The 26,576-nt window shown below is 47.7% G+C and overlaps 1 protein-coding gene across 1 annotated transcript in view; it reads right to left on the bottom strand.

The window, feature by feature from the left end:
* The window catches only part of HCN4 (hyperpolarization activated cyclic nucleotide gated potassium channel 4), a 169,302-nt gene that overhangs the window by 39,544 nt on the left and 103,182 nt on the right, over positions 1 to 26,576 (bottom strand). Inside the window, exons 4-5 of the mRNA XM_084641694.1 lie at positions 24,951 to 25,169; positions 1,097 to 1,243 (exon numbers count right to left, since the gene is read on the bottom strand). Of these exons, the coding sequence (XP_084497820.1) occupies positions 1,097 to 1,243; positions 24,951 to 25,169 (366 nt within the window). The remainder of the gene's footprint in view (positions 1 to 1,096; positions 1,244 to 24,950; positions 25,170 to 26,576) is intronic.

The raw sequence follows: 26,576 nt of genomic DNA, 5'->3' as shown, positions 1-26,576 counted from the left end.
AGAAAGGCTCTTCTCTCCCCTCCAGCCCACTCCCACCTGGGCATTGGCAGTACAAGGTTTAAATTGTGTGTGGGGGGAGGGGAGGGTTGGGGGGGAGGCTGTCCATGTGCTGGGCAATAAACCATGTGTGGCTGGCAGGCTGTCCGGGAAAATGCTGTTGCTTTGGCATATGAACTTGTGAATGACTCTGGGTGCCAGATCATTGGCTTTAGCATTGGCTCCTTCATCTGCAAAGAGCTAGTCTGGTAATGCAACACCCATGTATAGGGCATAATAGAGGTACATTTGGGGATCTCTCCAGCAGCAGAACCACTCAAAGTCACAGGGGCATTCCATCACATGGGCTCTTTTCCCTTTGTGACTTGTTTCCTCCTCTTTTTTAGATGTCTCGCGCAGGAGGAAGATAGGGACTGGGAAAGCAGCGACTTCCAGTTCTGTAACCTGGGTCAGGCAAAGGAGTGAGGATGGGGCAATGAGCATCAGACCCAGGTCCCTGCTCTACCTGATTCAGAACAGAGTGTTTCACCCTAGATCACTCTGAATCAGGTAGAGCAGGGACTAGAACCTGCGCCTCCCATATCCCAGACGGGGGCTCTAACCACTGACCCATGAAACATGAGAATCTCTCTCAGCCGGAAACCCTTCCCAATGCCAACTTCTCTGGAACCAGCATGTCCCTGCAAAAGGTTTTCCACAAAACAGCGTCATTTGACAATTTCATTGAGTCAGAAATGTTCTCACCAGCTCTAATCCCCTGCACTGCACTGGTTAATAGACTCAAGACATGCTGTCCTGGCTGCTGGGCTGACACTGGGGAATCCCGGACTGCACTGTTCTGCTCAATGGCAATGGATTATGGGCAGACAGAGGCCAGGGAATGACAGACTTCCCTCTAGGTCAGCTGCTGCTACAGTCAGGCCCTATTGCTCTGCTCCTTCTCCCCCACCGCCACCCCACATATCCCGTGACGTCTCCATGCCAGCTGGTGCAGTATCAGCCTCTGCCATTGCACACCATGAGCTCCACTGCTGTGGAGCTGAGAGGAGCCCTGGCCCCACTCAGCCCCCCAATGAACACTCAGAGCACCCCTCATTACCTCGCGCAGGGGCTCACTCAATTCCCCCAGGATGCTCTCCTCGTCAAACATCTTGCCCTGGTAGCGGTGCTCGTAGTAGTCATGGATCCGCTGGCGCATGTCGGCGGGGAGCTTGTGGAAGGACATGTACTGCTCCACTTGTTTGTACTGCGCAGGAAGAAAGACAAGCAAAGGCAAGACATTACCGGGACACAACGCCAAAGGGCACCTCCGCTGCCTCCAGTCATCTTACTGCAGACGCCTGTGCACGTCAGAGCAAATCTCAGATGGTGGCTACACCTGCCTCCTTCACACTGACCTGCGTCTGCTGTGTCAAGCAGAGCCAGGTGATGCAGAGGCCAACGAGCTAGAGGAGCTCAGAGCCCATTCCCACACTTCCCATAAATGGCTACCACACGTTTTAACCCTTAGCACAGTAAGCATGACTTCTCCTCAGTCAGTTGCACAGAGGAACCCGAGACACATATTCTTGGTGACCCAGGATCCTCTCCCTACCACCTCACCCACCTAGCTCTCTCCCAGCTGCCTGGTGCTCCCCAGCCACCATACTGCCCTTCTGCTGGTTTCCACCTCTCCTCCCTACATGTGCTCTGTGTGCAGCCAGCCCTATCTTGAGCTCTCAGCAGACACCTGCCCCCCCTCCATCGTGCCTCCCAGCAGCTGGGTGGGGTACTGGCAGCCAGGATCTCATGTCCAGAGGGCTTGGGGTGGATTCCCAGCTGAAAGTTCAGAGACAGAAGCTCTCACCAATATTCTTGCCACTAGAATCTGTCCCCTGTTCCCACATTAGACTCCCCTGCCCAATCAGACCAGACCCAACCTCTTCCGTTCCGTGTTCTCAGGCTTAAACTGTTCATTTTCATTTTCAGTTTAGGGGCAACAACACAGGGTTACTCAGCTCTTGCCAAATGAATGCTAACAGCTCAGTGCCAAGAGTTCACCTGACTGAAGAACAAACGTGCCCATTCCTGCCAGGTTAACACCCAGAACCCCAGGCAGTGTCAGGGACCACCCAGGAGACCAAAGCCCCCTTTACGTGTCCTCAGAACAGGTACATGGCTGAGCTTCACTTGCCCTCACACACCCCACGGCCTGCCTGTCTGCCGTTACCTTCACTTGGATGGGCCCCCAATAGGAATGAGCACGGAAGGCTCATGCTGGTCACTTGGGAATGACCTTTTGCTCCATTTGGTTAGATCAGCAATGACCTCAGACTGAGCAGTTGATGAAAATAATGGGCCAGGGGAGGCATTTGGGGAGGTTTGCTTGGAGTACTGTTAGGCTGACGTGCACATCACATCTAAGGGCAGCCCATCACCTCGTCTATTAATGGTGGAGGAGGTCAGAGCTGACTTGAGACTTTCCATTCTCAGTTCATGGGCTCTTCTAGGCTTTGGAATAATGATGTTGAGTTCTGGCAGCCACTAGCACTCAGAAAAGCAAGGGGCTTATAGCCATGCGTCCCACACAGTTCTGTCAAGGCATCTCAGTTTGCATTCCCTACTGGTCCAGTAATGGGCAACCACACAGCTTGGCCAATACTCTTAAGTCCTGATGTGCAGCACCCACAGATCCCATCTCTACCCCTGCATTGCAGTCCTGCATGCACCCTGTCCTGGTTCTGTCAATACAGCTCAGCTCTGACCTGGAGCACCCCTGCTATCTCAGTCGTAATCCAATCCTGAGAAGAAACTAACAGTTCTGTCTAGCTGTGGCAGAGCACAATTACCAATAGGCATCATGCCAGCTTCCTACAGAAAACTCAGTGCACCTGAGTCATCCCATGGAAACAGCCCCTGCATTGCCAGTTCTGAGTCCCTCACACAGCTCCACCAGTGCACCTCCAGGGTGCCAACTGCTGTGAAGTTAGTGCTGGCTTTTGAATCAGATTGAGACCAAACACTGTTTCACTTCTGAATGGCCCATACAGAACTAGAACCCAGATCTCCAGAGGCAGAAGGCTAGTGTACTAACTTGCTCCTCTTCACATCTCCGTGGACATTTATATCTGCCCCAAGCTCACCCTCCATCTCCCTGGTACTCAATATCACAGAATCACTACATTTCTCCACAGGCAAGGTCAGCTAGCCCTTCTCCCTCCCTGGGCAGGCCTGTGTCCTATTACACATGTAACAGAGTTTTGCATGGTTTAAACATTACAGGCTTGGGAGACTATTCCACAATTACACTGACCAGTATTGTCTCACTATTCCCTTGTACTCCCTAGCTGTTCTCTCTTGTCTTATACTTGGATTGTCAGGAATTTGGAGCAGGGACTGTTTGTTCTGCATTTGCACAATGGGGTCTTGGCCATGACCGGGCCTCCTAGGTGCTATGGTAATACAAATCAATAATCATAGAATATCAGGGTTGGAAGGGACCTCAGTAGGTTATCTAGTCCAACCCCCTGCTCAAAGCAGGACCAATCCCCAGTTTTTTCCCCAGATCCCTAAATGGCCCCCTCAAGGATTGAACTCACAACCCTGGGTTTAGCAGGCCAGTGCTCAAACCACCGAGCTATCCCTTCACCTTGCTTAGCAAATGCAATAATAAATAACAACAATAATGTGTATTACAGTGGCATCTACAGACTCCAACCAAGATCAGGGTGCCATTGTGCTAGGTGCTGTACAAAAACTCAGTAAAATACAGTCCTGCCCCCAAAAGCTCACAATCTAAACAGTCAAGACAGACAAAGGGTTGGAAGGGAAACTAAGCCACAGAGAGGTAAAGTGACATGCTCAAGGTCACCCAGCTGGCCAGCGGCAGAGTCAGGAACAGAAGCCAGGCCTCCTGAGATCTAGTCGTGTGTTAGATCCATTAGATCACAACTGAACCAAGCACAGAGCCTGTCTTAAATATAAAGGGAAGGGTAACCACCTTTCTGTATACAGAACTATAAAATTCCTCCTGGCCAGAGGCAAAACCTTTTCACCTGTAAAGGGTTAAGAAGCTAAGATAACCTAACTGGCACATGACCAATGAGGAAACAAGATACTTTCAAAGCTGGGGGGGGGGGAAGGGTCTGTCTGTCTGTGTGATGCTTTGGCCGGGAACAGATCAGGAATGCTCTTCATAACTCAAGTTAGTAAGTAATCTAGCTAGAAATGCAGTAGATTTCCTTTTGTTTAATGGCTGGTAAAATAGGCTGTGCTGAATGGAATGTATATTCCTGTTTTTGTGTCTTTTTGTAACTTAAGGTTTTGCCTAGAGGGATTCTCTATGTTTTGAATCTGATTACCCTGTAAGGTATTTACCATCCTGATTTTACAGAGGTGATTCTTTTACTTTTTCTTCAATTAAAATTCTTCTTTTAAGAACCTGATTGCTTTTTCATTGTTCTTAAGATCCAAAGGTTTGGGTCTGTGTTCACCTATGCAAATTGGTGAGGATTTTTCTCAAGCCTTCCCCAGGAAAGGGAGTGTAGGGCTTGGGGAGATATTTTCGGGGGAAGACGTCTCCAAGTGGGCTCTTTCCCTGTTCTTTGTTTAACACGCTTGGTGGTGGCAGCATAGGGTTCAAGGACAAGGCAAAGTTTGTACCTTGAGGAAGTTTTTAACCTAAGCTGGTAAGAATAAGCTTAGGGGGTCTGTCATGCAGGTCCCCACATCTGTACCCTAGAGTTCAGAGTGGGGAAGGAACCCTGACAGAGCCTGATACTCAGCCTCTTATTCAGCCTGGTTTTCTCTTCCTTTCCATTCCTCCTAGTTACATCACCTTGAACCACTCTGCGTTATCCCATGCCATTTCCTAGGCAGCTCTTCACCAAGCTGTGAATAGTTAGAGGTTTGAATCTTCCCATAGAAGTCAATTACTCCAGCCCCCTGATCAGTTTTGTTTTTTGCTGAACTCCCTCTAGTTTGCCAAAGTCCTTCTAGTTATGAGGTTCCCAGATGGGAATGCGATATTCTAGCCCCTGTGCTGGTGTAAATCAGCATAGCTCCACTGGAATCAAATGGCCCAGGAGAGTCCATTACCCTCATTATTACTTATGTGCATTCCTTTAGCATCTAACAGCCCCAACCAGGATTAGGGCCCCACTGTACAAACAGAATAGAACACAGGCCCTGTCCTGAAGGGGGTACAGCCTAACTAGACAAGACAGACAGATACAGCCAGACATTAGCTAAGCTATTTAGCAAAAGCTGCAATATAGTTTGTCCCCACTTTCCATTCACATAACAACCCCTCCCCCACCCTCTTCTGTTCAACAGTTAAGCACTCTCCCCTCGGTTTCCCTACTTCGTGATGCATGGCCACCAGAGACCAAATTTGTGCTGGCCTTTTCCACAGCTCTACTGCACTGCAGACATCCGCCAGTCTAATTTGGCTATAGTTTTGCTTGTGGATTTGCATTTCCACAGCATCACTTAACGGGGATGCAAGGGCTCATTTGATGGGACATGGGCAGCGCTGGGGGAGAAAAAGGCCTTCAGTGGAACTGGAACCATGAATAAACAACACTCGCTCAAGGGTGCAGGAGTGGAGCCAAGATCAGACATGGGGAATTGTGCAAGATGGCATACAAAAATGTAGTGAGAGACAGGCCTCACCCTGAGGAGTTTACATTCTAAAAAGATAACACAAAAAGTGGGAGAAAGGGACAGTATTATTCTCCCCATTTCACAGATGCAAATAGATTAAGTGACATGCCCAAGGTCACACAGGAAGTACATGGCAGAGCCCAGAAATGAATTCAGTTCTCTTCAGTCCCAATCTAGTACCTTAAACAAGACCATCTTTCCTCTCACATCATGGGTACCATGAATACTGTTGCATCAAAGAAACCCAATATTCATAACATTGTCTTTGCTGAAACCCAATGGGTCTGGCAAAACCTTTCCACCAGATCTACTAGGCCCTGGACCCCATGCTAAGCCAGGAAAGCTTTGAGTTGCACAGTGTCTTGCAGGGCTCCTACATACTCCAGTTGTCTCATGGGTATGAGAGAGAACTTTGTCAGTTTAACGTGGACAGACACCACTGCAAGCTTATGGGGCAGCTGTGCAGTCATTTCCATGACATATCAGATGGGGAATAGTGGGGAAGGGATATCTGGGATGGCAGCTGTGTGGCCATCTGTGTGGCACTCAAGGCAATGGGCAGCTGCATGTCTATACTCAGGGCTCTCCTACATGCATCATTCATCCCTACACCACTCTAGACCCAGAGAAAGTCCAGTGGTTCACCCTGGCAGGTGACAGATCCAGACCTGACCCTCTGCTCAGCAAGGATATGGGAACGCTGCAAACACAGAGGCAGGGGGATGGCAGAATGCTGTAGTCAGCGCTGCTCTACAGCACCTTCTCTTAGCTGACTAGAGGAGCAGTCTAGTGGCTTCTTTGGTGGCTACCTATTCCCAACTGGCTGTGGGGGAGCATTCCTGTGCAGCACAGGTGGGAGTAAATCAGAAGCAAATACATGGGGACGTCCCAGCGTCCCTCTGCCACAGCAGGCTGCTGATCATACTTGCAGAGGAGCTAGGGTTGCCAACTTGGTAGTATTTAAAAATCAGACAATCCAACAGGAGTGTCGGAACCACCCTGCCTTACCTATTCCCCCCGAAGCACTACCCCTGCCCCGCCTCTTCCCCCGAGGCCCCTCCCCCATTCACTCCTCTTCTCCCTCCCCCATGTCGCTTGCTGTTTTTCCCTTCCCAATCCCTGCCCAGGTGAGGAGAGACTCGCCTGTGAAGCCAGGGCTGGGAGCTGCAGCCACCCAACACAGGTAGGAGGTAGCCCCACCTGAATAGGGGCTGGGGCAGGTGATAATCCAGCGCCTCTCCTGCCCGTAGTAATCAAACATGAGTGTCCAGTCAGTAGATCTGACTGGACACTGTCAGGTCCCCTTTTTGATCGGACTTTCTGGCCAAAAACCAGGCACTTGGCCACCCTAATGAGGAGCACTGTTCTAGCTTTGTGGCTGTTTATAGAGCTGCCCACCCCCAGACCAGCTCAGACCAAGCCCTCATCTAGTTGGAGAACTGCCCGCATTGAACAATAATTGCCAGCCAAGTGCTGGATGAAGGTACCAGAGCCATAAAATTTAAAACAGTTGCCCAGCCCCAGGAAAACAAAGCAAATCTTTGGAGGTGGCCATGCGCTGCACCCATGGACTGACCATCTACCCAATTACTTATGGTATAAAATGGCAGAAGAAAATACGAACCAGAGAGCACACAAATTGGGGAGCAGAAAGTTATCCATTAACATTCAAAGAAAGCCAGGCTGGATCCTCCCAGTGTGAGGAGCTGCAGGGAGAAGAGTGACTGATTGTTATCTCCCGTTTATGAGAATGCAGTACAAAGGGCACTCTGCATACCTATCACATCCTGCTGCATCCCTCACTGAAGACTAGTGGAAATAAAATGCATGCACAGGAGTCAAGCTCCTTTCTTTCTGATTGCTGGCCCAAGCCCAGGGTTGGCGAGCATTTACTGGTCTTACCAAAGAGTTTCTAACTAAAGCAGGTTAAGAGGTAACACACCATAAAATCATATAGTTCCAATGACCTTCTTGCTTTCCCCACCCTCTTCAGGTCTGACATTAGTAGTAGGAGGTTGTTGCTTTATAGCATTTTATAGTAAGTTTTTAAGGTCAGGCTTGACAAAGCCCTGGCTGGGATGATTTAATTGGGGATCGGTCCTGCTTTGAGCAGGGGGTTGGACTAGATGACCTCCTGAGGTCCCTTCCAACCCTGATATTCTATGATTCTATGATTTCTGAGACAGCCCTAGGAATGGCAGGGTTCCAGATCTTTCTCCTCTGGCTACGTCTTTCCTTGGAGCCCCCACAGCAACCGATCCTCTAGGAGATTTGGGTTAGCAATGCTGAGGTTATCTACTGCAGCCACAGACACAAACTGCAGCCAGGCTGTTCAGGAAGGTGAGTGTTCTTGTTGTGCCATTGGCTAGTACTCAGTCCCCGCTGCTGTTCAGTGCTGAGTCAGAGAGGAACTATATCCTGTCTGCTCAGCTTGATGCTGAAAATTAAAGAGGGCCTGATCTTGCTCCTTTGAACTCACTGGAAAAGCTAAATGCCAGTCTCAGCCTCACTGAGAAGGTGAGAGGGCAGCTGGGGGAGCGGGTGCGTAGCAGAGTGCTATGTTAGAGTATTTTCTCATTGCCAACTTTGAATGTTAATAGCATTTGTAATTTTAGCCTTAGACAGTCTCCCCCTTCGCTTGCTGAGCTCCTTGCCCTGTGCAGGACAGCCAGCACCCAGGCCTGATCGCTGTGCCAGTGCAAGGCCTGTGCCCTGGTTCTGTCATTCGAGGGAATTGTGGAGCCTGAAGTGGGATCATGACCAGCAGCTCAGAGGGCTCTTCTCTTTCACGCCGCCTCTTGCTGGGACCCAACTGCTAGTTCAGATACACCCGGGCTGTTTGCTCACAGGGTGAACTCTGCTAATTAGACTGAACTCCATTTTCCTACAGTTGCCTCATCTCAGTGTCATCTAAGTTGTGGTTCAATTGCCTTTGCTCTCTACAGACCAGGCACTCCCTGACCTGTGTCTCTAGAGCCATCCTACTAGCCAGGCCCCTATGTGACTCAAACCACAGATCTCCCATCCCTGCTCCTGCCCTACCAGCATCTCTCAACATATTCAACAGAGCTTTAAAGACTCCCTGCCCCACCTTGCCTACAGTTTTACTAGTGATGGGGGAGCCAAAAGGTTCAGTGGGTCCATTCTGCACCCCAAAATGTCTATCCTTATATGAACTTTACCTGAAAACTTTACTGGACATCTCAAGCTTCCTGGTATTTCCTGCCATCAGCAGGGCTGTGACTAACACATGCACAGTGTTTCAAGTAGCATTTAAATACCTACAGTTCTGGTCCCAGACAGAACAGACAAATGCAGAGGCTGCTCCAAAAAATGAAAATGCACTGCAGGAAGAGTGGGCGGAGAGCTCCTCAGAGAGGATCTGTCAGAGAGACACTGTTTCTTTTGACTGTGTTGTGAGTTGTGGGTGAAGGCTGCGTCCAGGTCCTATTTTGGCAGGCCCATTTTGCCCAGCCTCTCTCCTGCAGTCGTCTGCTCAGTTCCCTCGCTTGTGCTCTTGAATTTGCCCAGAGCTCTGTGACATGTGCAGAGATGAGTGACACCCCCACGTTCAACCCTAAAAGACTCATTTAGGGATTATCTGAATCTCTCTGAAGAAAATTGGGTGCATTTAAATGTCAATTCGTCTTCTTCAAGTCTGCTTCTCCCAGTAAGCCCTGGAAGGCAACACTAGTGTATTAGAAGGGAAGGATCTAATTGGGAATCTTTTTCTCCCAGGGTGGGTCACCTTAGTTTCCTGTCTATTTCCTTCCCTGCACAGCTCACTCAAAGCCCTTGGGTGCCGAACACTTTTAAACCCAATTTACCCCATTGCTCCTTGTTGTGTCTCTATGTGACAGCTATAATATCATAGACCTGGACACACTTCTCAGGGAATCAGCAAGGAAGGTTTCTTGCACATAGGAAGAACTGCTCCCCTCCCACTCCTGGCCTTCCCCACTCTCCACCAAGCTCTCCCTTGACCCACAGAGATCAGTCTTCAAATCTTCAAAGAAACTTTGATTTCCATTTTCTCGGTTCAATTAACTCACTGTATATACATGGATACACACACACACATACACACACACAGACAGTTGTCATGAAGGCCACTTAGAATAAGCCAAAATGCTTTCCTACAAACTCTCATCAAGATAAATATTTATTTTCTACCCAGAGCATTATTGCTGTGATAAATGAAAGTGGGGGAAGGGACGGGGGGGGGGGGAGAAATTCCTTTTATGGACACCCAGCCAGCCAGTTAGCTATAAAATCCCTCTTGGTACCTGTTCTCTACTTGCCTTACCTGTAAAGGGTTAAAAAAAGCCCACAGGTAAAATGAAGGGAATGGGCACCTGACCAAAAGTGCCAATGAGAGGACTAGAACTTTTTTAAATTGAGAAAAAACTTTCCCTCTGCCTGTTTTTTGTTGTTCTCCAGAGAGAGGAGACCAAAGCAGGAACTGGGCTGAACTATGATGTAGGAAGCTTTAAGCTAGGTATGAAAAATCATCAGATCATACCTAGAGATTGCTTATCTGAAACCCCAAAGATGTATGTAAGTAAGTCAGGGAAAGTCAAGGAAGATGTGATTAGGGTTATTTCTTTTATTTCTTTATGGCTTGTGGACTCCTCTGTGCTAACCCCAAATACTTTTGTTTTGCTTGTAACCTTTAAGCTGAACCTCAAGAGAGTTATGTTGATCCTTAATTTTTGATCTAGCAAAAAGCCTAAGTTCCAGATGTCTTTTCTTTCTTTTTGTGTTTAATAAAAGTTACCTTTTTAAAGAACAGGATTGGATTTTTGTGTTCTAAGAGGTTTGTGCATATGTTGTTTAATTAGCTGGTGGCAACAGCTGATTTCCTTTGTTTTTCTTTCTCAGCTCTTCCTGGGGGGCGGTGAAAGGGCTTGAGGGCACCCCACAGGAAGGAATTCCCAAGTGTGCCTTTCTGGGTTCTCAAAAGCATTTTTTTTTGCATTTGGGTGATGGCAGCATCTATCCATCCAAGGTCAGAGAGAAGCTGTAAGGTTGGAGGTTTAATACAAGCCTTGAGTGGCCACTATGAATTTTTAGAATCCTTGCGGGCCCCCACCTTCTACACTCAAAGTGCCAGAGTGGGGAATCAGCCTTGACAATTGCTTATGTGCTTCCAGCAACTGTTGGCCTGATTCTGCTGTCAGTCACACTCATGTAAACCCAGGACGAACTCTGCGGAGCTGCATTGGTTTAAAAGGGAGGAGATTCAGGCTCAGTACATTTAGTGAGTGAAATATTGCAGTGCTTTGAGGGCAGTATATATTCTATGAGAATGAATTAAAAGCAAAGTTCAGCAGTCATGACATACAAAGCCATGGCCCTGACAAGGGGGCTCTGGTGAATTTACATTCTACAAGGGCATAGCTCAGGTCACTGAATCCACCAAATGGAATATTCTGATTGCATCTTTGTTGCATTTTCTATGATCCAAGATTATAATTAGATTTGATACTGTATTGCCAATCCCCAGGCATTCAAAAATCATGACCTGGGCCCCACAAAAAATCATGAGGAAGGCTTAAAAAAAATCACAGGATTTTAAAAAAATTAATAATTTTTGCGTTCTTTTTAATTGGTTTCTGGATTTTGAGCTTTTAGAGTTCACACCATTAACATTTCTCTGCAATCATGAGGGCTAGATCTTACTTTAAACCCTCCTGCAAAAACAACAGATTCTCATATAATCACAGGACTCCAGGAGCTGGGGCTTTAAGAAAATAAACAAATATTGGAACACTTGCAATAAAATCAGGGGAGATAGCAACCCAAGTTGTGTAGCTCGTCTGTTTCACTTTGCAGGGGTCTATGCCAAGTGTCTTTGGGATCGGTGTCAAAGTTTGCACTCCTCTCTTCTCCAGTCCCCACCTTTCACTTGAACCAAGATAAGTGCAATCTGTTACATTAGACACTGATCCTGCCAGTACTTCTACACATGCTTAACTTCACACACAGACAAGGACTCTCACTGACTTTCCCAGGACTATTCGGGTGCGTAAAGCGAAGCAGGTGTGGCACTGTTTGCAGAGGCAGGGCCTTAGTCTGCGCTGTATGTCCTTTCCATAGCAATGCCCAGGTGATTCTGGGATGCTGTAGTAACACAACTTTGATTTCTTATTAAAGATAGGACTAAACCTAATCGCCAGATCTATCCACTCCTCAACTTTTGGAGCATTCGATGGCTGCATTTGGATCCAAAGCCACATTTTGCAAATACTCTTCACCGAATATCCTGGTTCTCAGCTCCTCTAAACACCGGGGTTCAGATAGGGATCAGATTTGTATGGCTCAGCCTTGGCTCTATTTTTATACTGCAGCAGGAGGGTTTTCAAGAGCCATATATCACACTGAAATATTGAGAACAATCTGAGACTGATCCTGCACTCAACGCCAGTGACTCCGGTGGAGTTACTCCTGATTAACAGTGGTGTAAGCAGAATTAGGGTCCTTATCTCCTGTTCTATTACAACACCACCACCCCCGAAATGGGCTGAAAACTCGGTGTATGTTTTTCCACTCTCCATGCAGGGTCCAGGCACAGTCCAGCCGTGACCATCAGCCACCCCTGCTGCTGCTCTAGGCTGTGGACGAGAAGCTGGATATGAGTCAGCAGTGTGCCCTTGTTGCCAAGAAGGCCAATGGCATTTTGGGATGTATAAGTAGGGGCATAGCGAGCAGATCGAGGGACGTGATCGTTCCCCTCTATTCAACATTGGTGAGGCCTCATCTGGAGTACTGTGTCCAGTTTTGGGCCCCACACTACAAGAAGGATGTGGATAAATTGGAGAGAGTCCAGCGAAGGGCAACAAAAATGATTAGGGGTCTAGAACACATGACTTATGAGGAGAGGCTGAGGGAGCTGGGATTGTTTAGTCTGCAGAAGAGAAGAATGAGGGGGGATTTGATAGCTGCTTTCAACTACCTGAAAGGGGGTTCCAAAGAGGATGGCTCTAGACTGTTCTCAATGGTAGCAGATGACAGAACGAGGAGTAATGGTCTCAAGTTGCAGTGGGGGAGGTTTAGATTGGATATTAGGAAAAACTTTTTCATTAAGAGGGTGGTGAAACACTGGAACGCGTTACCTAGGGAGGTGGTAGAATCTCCTTCCTTAGAGGTTTTTAAGGTCAGGCTTGACAAAGCCCTGGCTGGGATGATTTAACTGGGAATTGGTCCTGCTTCAAGCAAGGGGTTGGACTAGATGACTTTCAGGGGTCCCTTCCAACCCTGATATTCTATGATTCTATGATTCTAATCAGTCCCCATTCAGGTGAGGATGTATTTCAGACAATCCCATTGCTGGACTGTGACAGGGAGGGGTCAGTTCCCAGATTGATGAAATGGAAATGGCTGCTCTCTGCTGCCAGACTGCAAACCAGAGGGACATCCTCTGTGGTGGGGGAATTGTTATGTTTAACCCCCACAAGGCAGTCTGCATGCTCAGCGGGTGAAATCCTGGCCCCACTGAAGTCAATGGGAGTTCTGCCAGGTTTCACCCGGTGTCTATACAGCAAACAATACCCTGGGGCACTGAGTCTCAGAGTCTGGGTCTACAGACTTGGGCTTGTGCTACGGCACGAACCATAATCATGTACACAGGCTTCAGCTCCAAGCTCCAGCTCCAACCAAGGTGTCTGCGTGGCTATTTTAAGTGTGTGTGTGTGGGCGGGGGGGAGGGGTTTGCTATGTAGACGCATCCTAAAGGTACAGTCACCCTGCACCTGGCAGTGAGCCTCCCAACCTGGGTTGACACATTTGAGTTAGTGGGGCTCAGGCTAGTGCACTGAAAACAGCCATGTAGATGTTGGCATTGCAGCTTTGGCTGGAGCTTGGGCCCTCAAGCCCACCCTCACCCCTTGGCATGTGAGCCTGAGCTGCAGAGTTCATACAGCTATTTATAATGCACTCACGCAAGCCTTGCTGTCAACCTGGGCTGGGAGGCTCCCTTCCCAATGCAGTGTGGACATACCCTTAGGGGTTGATCTGGGTGCATAACACAGTGGAGATGCAGTGCAGGGCTCGCCTGCTCTTACAGGTGCTCCCCCAGGAGGTATGCCCCAGCAAGGATGGTGCATTGCGGCACCAGACTAAACATCCCTATGCATCAACATGTGTGAGGGGAGGGAAAGCCATTCAAAGAGCTCATTTGCATGATTTTCTCTCCAGGCTAGGAGAGACTCCTGATCCAAGCACCGTGGCAGATGGGTCCAACGGGCCTGATCCTAGCCCGAATCAGGAGCACAGCAAAGAAGAACTCCAGGTTTGGTCAATAGATTTTCACAGAGCAGAGTCTGTGAGGTGTAAAGCTAAGGCCCAATCCTGGCAGGTGTTATGGCCCTTTTGAACACAACGGGATCAGGAAGCTGGGAAGGAGGGGACACCCATCCAGAGCCAAATACGACTGAGCCCTTATTGAGCTGACATCTCTATTGCAGGAGAGACTGAGGGAGTGGGGAGAGTGAGGGCAAGTGCAGCTGGAAAGACAGGGAGATTGTGGGTGCAGGTCCTGAGACCTACCTCCACTGATGAGGGTGTCCAGTGCTTAATTTGTAATGAAAAAGGTGCCAGGGACCAAGCAATGTTTTTTACATTCATAACTGATGCAGCAAGTCCGGAGGGGCCGGGGCCATGAGCTGCCACGGCCGGAGGGGCTAGCGCTCTAACCTGGAACAAGTTAAGCATGGAGTGTGTCTGTGTGGAGGCAGCCCTAGGACAGATGTGAGATCAGATCTGAGAGGGGAGGCATCCACAAGAGGGGCTGGATTTGAACAAAGATTCCACAGGATAGAAAGAAACGTCTGGAGCCGCTGGATCATGGCACCTGCAGATATCTCCGGGCAAGCCCTTGAGTGGCCCTCCAACACGGCCTGTGATCAGAACAGCACATTCAAGCAGGCTGGTTGGGGCAAGGTTACAGTTGGGCAGCACACAGCACAGCTGTATAGGACCCTTTTAGCCCCTGGTTGCCAGGTCATGTCCTTAAGCCCTGGGGCTGGGACTTCCCAGGGACACAGCTCTTTAAAGATCCCAGCCTGCACACTCAGCTCACCCTGGGTGGGACATTCAGCGCCAGTGGGTCTGGAAAGGCTGGGGTAATGGAGAAAACAACGCTTCTTTTGCAGCAGTGAGCAGGAGGAAAGCGTGATGGAGGGGTGGGGGTGGGGAACGAAGAGGCTGTGCAATTCCAATCAGCGCCCACGAAGCAGACACCTCCAGTTCCCACCGGGGTCACTGCTCAGCAGGGAGCCTCGGCTCTCAGCGTTACTCATTTGTTTTCCCATGCATGTGCAGAAATGAATTTGAAAACTGATAATGAAGTTTGAACCTTCCCTTCCCTCTCCCCCACACGCAGGATGTACTGAACTGCTAATGACAAGAGCTCTCTCCTCACTGTGAACACATGCAGACACACACACAAATGCTCTGCTCAGGTCAGATTGTTGCTGCACAGGGCTATGGGGCCAAAACATGCACCCTCGATAGAGATTCACTTACGGGAATAACAGAAGTCAAAATCTTAGCCTTCTTCCGCAATGGGCCAGTTCATCCCTGGTGTAAGTCCACTTACAACACTGGAGTTCTGCCATGGATTAGTTTGGCCCACAGAGGTTTGTACATGTTGGCTGGACGTGTAGTTAACTCCCACCATCCCACCCCGCACGCACACACATGCACAGTGTTTCACATGTACGCTCACCCTCCCACAGGCTCAGGTGAACCCACATATACACTGAAGTCAATAAGATCAGTGGCTCTCAACCTTTCCAGTCTACTGTACCCCTTTCAGGAGTTTGATTTGTCCTGTGTACCCTCAACCCAAGTTTCATCTCATTGAAAAACTACCTGCTTACAAAATCAGACCTAAAAATACAAAAGTGTCACAACACATTGTTACTGAAAAACTTCTTACTTTCTCATTTTTACCATATAATTACAAAAAAAATCAATTGGAATATAAATATTGTACTTATATTTCAGTGTACAGTATATAGAGCAGTATAAACAAGTCACTGGCTGTATGAAATTTTAGTTTGTACTGACTTTGCTAGTGCTTTTTATGTAGTGCTTTTGTTGTAAATCTAGGCAAATATCTAGATGAGTTGATGTACCCCCTAAAAGACCACTGCATACCCCCAGGGGTATACGTACCCCTGGTTGAAAACTACTGAATAAGATTGACACACCTAGACCTCAGCACTTGTTGCATGCTGGGGATCTCCCTGAGCTGCCTGATATAAGAGGTTATTGCCCCAGGCTGGGCATCTGGGAGCCCCTTTCTAAAGCACTATTCAGGAAGACTCATCACCTGTTTCTTACAAACTATTTGAAACCAGATGGTGGTGGAGGTGGGGTGACTGGAGTTCAGAGCACAGGCTGTGTGACTCAAAGCCAACAGTCATTACCAATGTCAGCTGTTCAGTGACCTGTATGAAACAGGTTGGGGACTTTGCAATGTCCTGGTGACTTTTCTACCACGTTCTGAGTGAGGACTTGAAGAAAACCAAAAAAGTCCAGCCCAGCTCTCAGAGAATCTATCCAGATGCCAGTCCCCATGGAGTCTCAGCCCAGCACAGGCCACCCATGTGATGTGGACATGATCAGTACAGCTCATAGATTACATACCTCACTCTCAACTTTGAGTTCTTTCACTCACCCTAGGATAAGGAGACATACAGACATGGAGACATAACAGGTCTCAGGCCAGTTCTTAGTAAACAGAGGTCCATCATCCTCACAGTACACACTTAGAAAGGAAATTGCCAGGGGATGGCTGATGGCAGAGAGACGTTTTAACCTCCAGACTGGCAGTGAATGCCACCTGTTCCCAGCTGAGGGCTGTTTGGATGCCTAACTGAAGTTAGTGGCGGTTTCATTCCAATTCCCACTGGGACAAATAGCCAGTGGCACTAATTAGCTCAGGTGCTGGCAGTCTCAGAAGAGAGGCCAAGGCCTGAATGGGGTCTGAGGCCTGGATTGCCCTCACACCCAGGAAGTGCTCCCTCTGGTGCAGTGGGTGGTGCCGGAAAGTTTCTCCTCGTGCTGCTTCTACTCTGCTAGTTTTCTGGGTGCAGAACCTCAGTCTCCAGGGCCATCAACCGAGCCCCAAATCCACTTACATGTTTTAGAGACACCTTCTCTCTTCTCAAGCTTTTGTTTGGCCTAGAGCTTTTAAGAGCGCTGCAGTCATGTTAATTTGACTCAGGGCACCTTTTCCTGGTGGGACTAAATCATGAGTTGAGGTTTGTGTTTTCTCATACTGACCCATCCTGATGCCATGGAGAGGCAGAGAACGAGTTCAGGTCTCTCTTCTAAACAGCAGGCCTGAGATCATGGGAACTGGCATTCACATCCCATGCAGCTTGGAAAAGCCCAGGCTAGATTCACAGGATACAGGACACATTTGTGCAAATCAGGAAGGTCCTACTCATTTCCAAGTGGCTGGTGACCCAACTCATTTCCAAGTGGCTGTGAGATCCAACACCCAGACACAAGAAGGCAGGTTAAGCAGGGACTCTCTGCTGGAATTTGAGAGTGGTAAGCAGACCCTGAATACTGCAGTGTAAGCATGTCTCTATTAAATGCAGGGGTGAGCAAACTACGGCCTACGGGATTGCCATTGGCCAGGAACAGGGATCCGCAGCCAATGGGAGCTTCGGGGGAGGTACCCACAGGTGAGGGCAGCATGTGGAGCCCTCTGGCCCCCCTACCCCAGGGACATGGTGCTGGATGCTTCCGGGAGCAGAGCGGAGCAGTCCGGGGCCAGGGCAGGCAGGAAGCCTGCCTTAGCCCTGCTGTGTGCTGCTGCCACTCCAGGTAAGTGGTGCGGGCTCTGGCCTGAACCTCTCCTGTACCCCAACCCCCAGCCCTGAGCCCTCTGCCACACCCCTCCTGCACCCCAATCCCCTGCCCTGAGCCCCCTGCCACACCTTGCACCCCTCCTGCACCCCAACCCCCTGCCCTTAGTCCCAACCCCTTGCCCTGAGCCCCTTTCTGCACACCGCACCCCCTCCCACAACCCAACCCTCTGTCCCAGCCCTACATTCATGGCCCTGCATGCAATTTCCCCACCCAGATGTGGCCCTCAGGCCAAAAAGTTTGCCATTCCCTGTTTTAATGCCTCTTTCAAAAAAAACCCAGACAAGCCAACAGTCCCCAGTGACTGTGCATGAGAACTGATGCCACCCCTTTGGCGCAGTGACAAGTCAGTCTGGGGCTACACGCAAATATTTACCTAACGGTCCAGCCTGTAACTATATATTTACATCTGTCTTAGAATGGGCAGCATGGAGAGCAGTGAAGGTGCAGAGAACAGAGCTTGATAGAGCATGTGAGATCTGGAACGGGAGAGGGGACTCTGGAAAGAAATTTCAGTTAGATTGGATTCTGCATGGCTGACAGCAGCAAGACTAGTTCTCGTCAGTGGCTGCATCTCAGGAGACAATAGAGGAGAGCCCCACCTCGCTGCAGGACACACCTAGCTCCCAGTGCCTACTAGTCTCCTGGTGGGATGAGAGAGGGAGAAGTGGGGTCCAGGGAGCCCTCACACAATGCACAGTCAACCTGTGGAACTCCTTGACAGAGGATGTTGTGAAGGCCAAGAAGACTATAACAGGGTTCAAAAAAGAACTAGATACGTTCATGGAGGATAAGTCCATCAATGGCTGTTAGCCAGGATGGGCAGGAATGGTGTCCCTAGCCTCTGTTTGCCAGAAGCTGGGAATGAGGGACAGGGGATGGATCACTTGATGATTACCTGTTCTGTTCATTCCCTATGGGGCACCTGGCACTGGCCACTGTCGGAAGACAGGATATTGGGCTAGATGGACCTTTGGTCTGATTCACTATGGCTGTTCTTATGAGCTCGGCCCTCTCTGTCCTGTTCAAAGTAGTATGGAGGCAGCACGTTCAGCTCTCCCAGCTGGCTCAAGGTTACAGAGTCTATCAAGGGGGATGAATAATGACTTCCCATTAATATTAATCCTGCTGAGCTCTAGGACAATGAGAAATCAATAGGACTTCTCAGTGCAGCAAGAAGGAGTGGGAGCAGCTGGAGATGAACAGTGGCAAATTTGCCATTGAGCCTGGCCTCTTCTGACAGCCCATGTCACCCTCCCCCACCTGTGCACATGGCCCTGCTGGGAGCCCAACACCTGAGCTCCTTTTACATAACACCTTTAATCACCAGTGCAGACAGAAGAAGCAATGCTGGAGGGAGCCTGGAGAAGAGGACGGGCTGGCAGATAGGCAGGGAGGGGGGTTCACGGGTCTGTGGCATGGCTAAGGGGGAATAAACAATGTAAAAGGTCAGATTCAGCAAGGGGAAAAAGCCTTGCCAAATCTGCTCTAGTACAGCAAGATGCCAGTGGGATTCTTGGCTGAATCGCACCATTTACACAGCAAAGTGCCTTTGGGTGTAAAAAGTTCACAGCTTTGGGAGCAGCCATTTTCTACCCTCCCTGGGATTTCACTGAGTAACAAGCCCTTTCAAGGCAAGGCAGAAAACAACGCACAGTGCTCGATCAGGGCCCATCACAGAACCACAGCATTCCAGGTCAGAAGGGACCAGACGAGTGGCTCTCAACCTTTCCATACTATTGTACCACTTCCAGGAGTCTGATTTGTCTTGCATACCCCCAAGTTTCACCTCACTTAAAAACTACCTGCTTACAAAATCAGACCTAAAAATACAAAAGTGTCACAGCACACTGTTACTGAACAATAGCTTACGTTCTCGTTTTTACCACCTAATTATAAAATAAATCAATTGGAATACAAATATTGTACTTACATTTCAGTGCATAGTATCTAGAGCAGTATACACAAGTCATTGTCTGTATGAAATTGTAGTTTGTACTGACTTCGCTAGTGCTTTTTTATTAGGGCTGTCAATTAATTGCAGCTAACTCACATGATTAACTCAAAAAAATTAACTGCAATTAAAAAATGAATCACGATTAATCACACTGTTAAACAATAGAATACCAATTGAAATTTATTAAATATTTTTGGATGTTTTTCTACATTTTCAACTATATTGATTTCTATTTCAACACAGAATACAAAGTGTACAGTGCTCACTTTATATTATTTTTTATTACAAATATTTGCACTGTAAAAATGATAAACAAAAGAAATAGTAGTTTTCAATTCACCTCATACAAGTACTGTAGTGAAATCTCTATTGTGAAAGTGTAATTTACAAATGTAGATTTTTTTTGTTACATAACTGCACTCAAAAAGAAAACAATGTAAAACTTTAGAGCCTACAAGTCCACTCAGTCCTACTTCTTGTTCAGCCAATTGCTAAGACAAACAAGTTTGTTTACATTTATGGGAGATACTTCTGTCTGCTTCTTATTTTCAATATCACCTGAAAGTGAGAACAGGCGTTCACATGGCACTTCTGTAGCCAGCATTGCAAGGTATTTATGTGCCAGGTATGCTAAACATTCATATGCCCCTTCATGCTTCAGCCACCATTCTGGAGGACATGCTTTCATGCTTATGATGTTTGTTAAGCAAATAGTGCTTTAATTAAATTTGTGACTGAACTCCTTGGGGGAGAACTGTATGTCCCCTGCTCTGTTTTACCTGCATTCTGCCATACGTTTCATGTTATAGCAGTCTCGAATGATGACCCAGCACATGTTGTTTGATATATGAACACTGTCACTGCAGATTTGACAAAATGCAAAGAAGGTACCAATGTGAGATTTCTAAAAAGAGCTACAGCAGTTGACCCAAGGTTTAAGAATCTGAAGTGCCTTCCAAAATTTGAGAGGGATGAGGTGTGGAGCATGCTTTCAGAAGTCTTAAAAGAGCTACACTCCGATGCGGAAAATACAGAACCCCAACTACCAAAAAAGAAAATCAACCTTCTGCTGGTGGCATCTGACTCAGATGATGAAAATGAACATACATTGGTCTGCTCTGCTTTGGATCATTATCAAGCAGAACCCGTCATCAGCATGGATGCATAGCCTCTGAAATGGTGGTTGAAGCATGAAGGGACATATGAATCTTTAACGCATCTGACATGTAAATATCTTGCGACGCTGGTTACAACAGTGCAATGTGAACTCCTAGTCTCACTTTCAGGTGACATTGTAAACAAGAAGCAGACAGCATTATTTCCTGAAAATGTAACCAAACTTGTTTGTCTGAGCAATTGGCTGAAGTAGGACTGAGTGGACTTGTAGGCTCTAAAGTTTTACATTGGTTTATTTTTGAATGCAGGGTTTTTTTGTACATAATTCAACATTTGTAAGTTCAACTTTCATGATAAAGAGATTGCACTACAGTACTTATATTAGGTGAATTGAAAATACTATTTCTTTTGTTTTTTACAGTGTAAATATTTGTAATAAAAATAAATATAAAGAGAGCACTGTACACTTTGTATTCTGTGTTGTAGTTGAAATCAATATATTTAAAAACATAGCAAACATCCAAAAATATTTAAATAAATGGTATTCTATTATTGTTTAACAGTGCGATTAATCGCGCAATTAATCATGATTACTTTTTTTAATTGCGCGATTAATCACAATTAATTTTTTTAATCGCTTGACAGCCCTACTTTTTATGTAGCATCTTGTAAAACTAGGCAAATATATATATGAGCTGATGTACCCCCTGGAAGACCTCTAAGTACCCCCAGGGGTACACACACCCCACCCAGCACCTGCCAACTAACCCAACAACTGGGCTGAGACTAAAGCATAACAGCCTTCAGGAGATTGGATTAGTATGAACCACAGGCAGCAAACAGGAAGGACCAAGGCACCTAAGGGCCAAAGGCTTCTGCAATGGCAAGGAAAGGATCCCTGAGGTGCTGAATGCCCTCAATTCCCACTGAAGAGCATGGCAGTCGAGGGCATGGAGCACCCCTCGGGACTGAGCCTAGCTCACATGTTACATGAGCCAGCATCTCTCTGGTGTGGGACCTTTCCCTATGCAAAGCAGTTACCTGGAGGTATCTGGGCAGATCACCAGCAGGCCAGAGATACCTTTGGGGAACTGCTGTAACAATGCCTTGCCAGGCTCGATACAAGGGAAGAAGGAAAGATGCTCAAGAGCAAGGATGCACTTGCGATTAGACAGGGGCTTGGTCGCCCATGATCTAGGTTCAATTCTGGGCACAAGTTACTGAATCTCGCTGTGTCTCAGCTCCCCACCCCATGGAGCCCCATGAGGATCTGTTTGTTCTTGTAAATGCGGCGCTCAGATAGCTGCTTTCAACTACCTGAAAGGGGGTTCCAAAGAGGATGGATCTAGACTGTTCTCAGTGGTACCAGATGACAGAACAAGGAGTAATGGTCTCAAGTTGCAGTGGGGGAGGTTTAGGTTGGATATTAGGAAAAATTTTTTCACTAGGAGGGTGATGAAGCACTGGAATGCATTACCTGGGGAGGTGGTGGAATCTCCTTCCTTTGAAGTTTTAAAGGTCTGGCTTGACAAAGCCCTGGCTGAGATGATTTAGTTGGGGATTGGTCCTGCTTTGAGCAGGGGGTTGGACTAGATGACCTCCTGAGGTCCCTTCCAACCCTGATATTCTATGATTCTATGATACAGCAAGGGGTGGGCACAGCGGGCGATCAATAGCTAGAACTGGAACAGGCTGTCCAACCATTCAATTGCTCGGATTACAAACTGAAGAATGTTGGGCCACCTCATGCAGTCCTTCTTCAGACAAGTCTCCCACTGATGACTGCAGAGTTTGGCCCCGAGTTCTGGCCCTCCGAAGCCCTGTTTGTGCAACTGGCCTTTCTAATGCAAGAGCAAACTGGCTTGACTAAAACATAAGCCAGCCTAAAACTTTACTGCAAGCTTAAATTTGAACCTTTTCCTGAGGGGAAGTTTTGTTTAAAGCCAAGAATACAATAAAAGATTCCCCAGACCAACACTTTATGTCTGCTCCTCAGCACCGGGCCACCATCATCATACCCATGAAATAGCCCATCCAGCCAAACAGTATGGACCACTGCACAAGAACGTCCATTCCAATGAGGAGCAGCCCAAAGCACTTGAGGGCCTGGTCCACAACTTGGGCTGCTAGGTACTGTGGGAATACAAACAACTACAACAACAACTCAGGATAAGTCCCCAGCCTGATGGCTGCTTCTCCAAATCAATCCTCTGAACCTCACTGCTTCTAATATGCTCCAGCAGAAACACTGTCCCAGGAGGACTGAGCTAAATTGAGCTGGGGAGCTGAAAATCATGAAGCAGACTCATTTTTAATTATGGCTATTCAAGTTCCAGGAATGCAGAAAGTAAATATATATTTGTTTTTAGGCCATCTTTTGCCCCATTTGCAACAGGAAATTGAATGTACTTGATTCCCTCTGGCTATGCTCCTGAGAGAAACCCAGGGGAAATGAATCCGCTGTAACCAGCATACATAAAATATAGTTTTTGTTATGCCCTCACTGCTCATTGACTCTGCCATAAAGATTTCCCTGGGGATGTTCAGATACATGCAGGATTAACCCCTCGTTCACAACATCCTGAAATTCTAGTCCTGCTTTAAATGTTACACCCCTCCAACCACCCCCCACTGCAATCCCCATGGGTAAACTGTGTCCTTATTTCCTGTTTGGTGCTTGAGAGCTCTGGACTATGCACATTGATCAGAATCAAACACAAATGGGCCACATTCCACCCTGGACTTCGAATCTGGCTGGATCAAACCCAACTGCCTAGACCTGCAGATGCAAACTGAGCTGTTGCTACCAAGTCCAGGCAGTTGAATTTGCAAATCAGTCCTTAGCTTACATGCTGCCATTTCAAACACATTTGCATACACACTCTGCACACACATGATCAATTTGTACTGTGACTGCTGCAGGCTCCTTCTCTTTTGCGTTCCTCACTCTCTTTTCCCCCTTCCAAACCATCCACAGTATCGTGGCAAAATTATCTACATTGCCTGCTGCTCCGATCATACCCAGCTTCCCTTCAAGTTCCTTCCCTGGCTCCCTCTCAACTTCTCAATCAAATTCAGGTTTGAGCTTTCCCCACAAATGAGGTCCTGCCTACTTCTGTTCTTGTTTCCTTTTGCTTCCTGCTTTGCCCCTGCTCTCTGTGCAAGCTACACAACCAACCACTCCTGCTTCTTCCTCCTCACACTTCCAGTTTTGATCTCCTATGGCTGGAACCTTCGTCTGGACCAGATCCACAATTCTAGCCCTCCATCTCCTTCAAGTGTCTCCTTAAAACTCACTTCTATGAAGCCTAAAAACATGTTGCTTTACCTGTTTAAATAATAATCACCCCCCAAATTTGTAGCTGGGGAAACTGAGGCATGGAGATGGAAAATCTCTTCCCTAACGTCACCCTGCAAATCAGTACCAGAATCTGGATTAAAACGCAGATCTCCTGACTCCTAGTAGCACCCTGACCACTAGACCTCCTTGTCCAGAGGTCTAGTGGTCAGGGTGCCCACTCTCCCACTCTGGAGATACCCTGGCTCCCCTGACTACCTACCTTTTTGTCCAGAGGTGATTGAACTCTATTGACCAGTGGTAGGCACCTGTCTCCATGTATGGAGGTAACCAAACTCCTTTGTTGTTAAGTAGACTCCTCACCTCTGGGGCACCTAGACTCTAGGCCCACAGCTACACATAGTTCTACAAGCACTTTTTCTTCTTCATAACTATGCAGGGCCTGGCTGCTTCAAATTAAGTTAGAACTCCTGCCCTTTTGTATCAGCTGGGACAAAATAACTCCATCAAAGAACTGTGCCACGAGACTTATTGTCTTGACATTGCATCAGCTAACGCACAAGGATGCAATGTAATAGCATGACACTGTAACATCATCACATTTGGCCACTGCATCGCCCTGTGGTTAATCTGGCAGCTACGCAGCCTACTCATTGTCTGTTTGGCTCTCTCGTGCTTTGAGCTACACTCAACAATGTGGTAGCACAGGGTTTCTCAGAAGCGCTGGAGCGGTTGGAATAGATACTTTTAAAGAAAGGCCTGGCTAAAAAACAGCAGCGCTCTCTGGAAGATTGACGTGGGCTTTGAAACCAAACCTGAAAGAGACAAAGTGGGTGAAAATTTTAGCTGCCACTGAAGTTGATAACGTCCCTTTAGAAAGAGAGTGGACACATTGGTTGGCCAGCCTTCCCACAGCCAGCCCCCTGCGGCTGTTATACTGATTTCTTCCCAGGGGCTAGTGGGGTTTTCTTTGAGTGAATGAAAAGACACCAACCATCCATAAACTGGTGTCACCTCAGCTGTAATCTAATTGTGGCAAAGCAGGGTCCTTACCTTCTCCTGGTATTGCCGCCTTGAGGAGTCCAGAGACTGGATGAGGGCTGTGGCGTGGCCGATGAACATGGCATAGCAAGTGGCACCAACGATCATGCTCAGCATAGTGAGCCACACATCTGACATGCCAACGGGAGCCTGCTGCCCATAGCCAATGCAGAGCATGTGACTCATCGCCTTGAACAGCGCATAGGAATACTGCTTCCCCCAGGAGTCATTCTAAAGAGACAGACACAGACAGACAGACAGACAAGGCTTTAGCAGTGTTACAGGACACAAGGAGGAAGCCAGGGAGACATTCCCTGGGACAGACACTTTTAACACAGATGCCTAAGGTTAGGCTGCTAAGTCCATATTTAAGGTGCCTAAACCGGTGACTTAATTCCCCAAAGGCCACATACGACTCCCCTGAAAACAGCTGGGCACTCAGTATATTTGAAGAAATTAGATCTTTTATTTAGGTGCCTAACTCTGGGCACAGAAGTCTAAATTTAGGCACCAACATTTAAAAATCATGGCTAGGATTTACACAAATTGCATATACTGGCTCCAGCCAAACCTTCTGCAAAGGGAACCCAGAGAGACTAACATGCTGCTAGCCCAGGATGATCTTAGGCAGCGCCATCGATCACAGCACACAAAGGCTACAGGGTGATTCCCAGGGTGATTTGTGTGCTGTAGGAGGAACTGCAGCAAATCATTGCTCTGCCTAAAAACTGGGTTAAGCTGGGGAACAGCTGGGGTACCACAACTGACCTGCTCCAAGCTGATGCTTAGAACCCCTTGATGGGTTGTATTCTAACATCACTTGTACGTCTCTGATTTACTCTCCAGTTTAGGCGTGCCAAACCCCAACTGAACAGGCATGAAGGGGTGAAGGCAAGTTAGTATTTATAATGTCCAAGCAGCCCTTTCCCCAACAGCAGCGCAGGGACTTGTTTTCAGTGTAAAATAGTACTACTCCCTAGGAGCAGCACAAGCCATGGGTGACCATATTGCAGGGATGCCCTAAGCTGTCACAGTAAAAGGCAAATCGATTCATTGCCTTCTTGGGACAGTCCTGGCTCTGCACTGAAATGAACAGTAGGAGCACACCAACTGCTACAGAAGTAGATAGGGCTGAATGCAGGCAAGTTTGAGGTTTTGTGAGCTACTCAGACTAGACTGAGTTCACACACCAATACAGGTTTATTAACTACACTAGGGGTGCAGTGATAGCTCTACGGTCTTTCCCACAAAATCCTACCTGGTCATTACACTGTCATCACACACTGCTGCAACAACATATATGAACAATATCTTCACTGTGGTTACATGAGTGACAGTGAAGAACCCACAAATTCACCACTCATCTGTTCCTAGGAAGATGCTAACGATACGGATTGATCTGTGCCAATAACATGGGCCAGACCAGCTTGGGGAAGGTCTTTGTGGGGAGGGGTTGTTTGGTGGGTGAGTGTAGTATAACCAAGGAATAATTCTATTAACCACCTAGAGAGACCCTGTCTACACTAGGGACACTCCCTAGGAGTTTCCCACCATTGGCTCAGCTCCACCATGTAGCAACATTAGGAAGCCTCATGCTAATGGGCTCCCAGAGGTTTTTGGACACTGCCCACCATGGAG

This window comes from Lepidochelys olivacea, assembly GCF_965140295.1.
Source record: "Lepidochelys olivacea isolate rLepOli2 genome assembly, chromosome: 10".
NCBI classification, from domain to species: domain Eukaryota; kingdom Metazoa; phylum Chordata; order Testudines; family Cheloniidae; genus Lepidochelys; species Lepidochelys olivacea.
The sequence above is the reverse complement of the archived record's forward strand: the minus strand, read 5'-3'. Positions and strand labels throughout refer to the sequence as shown.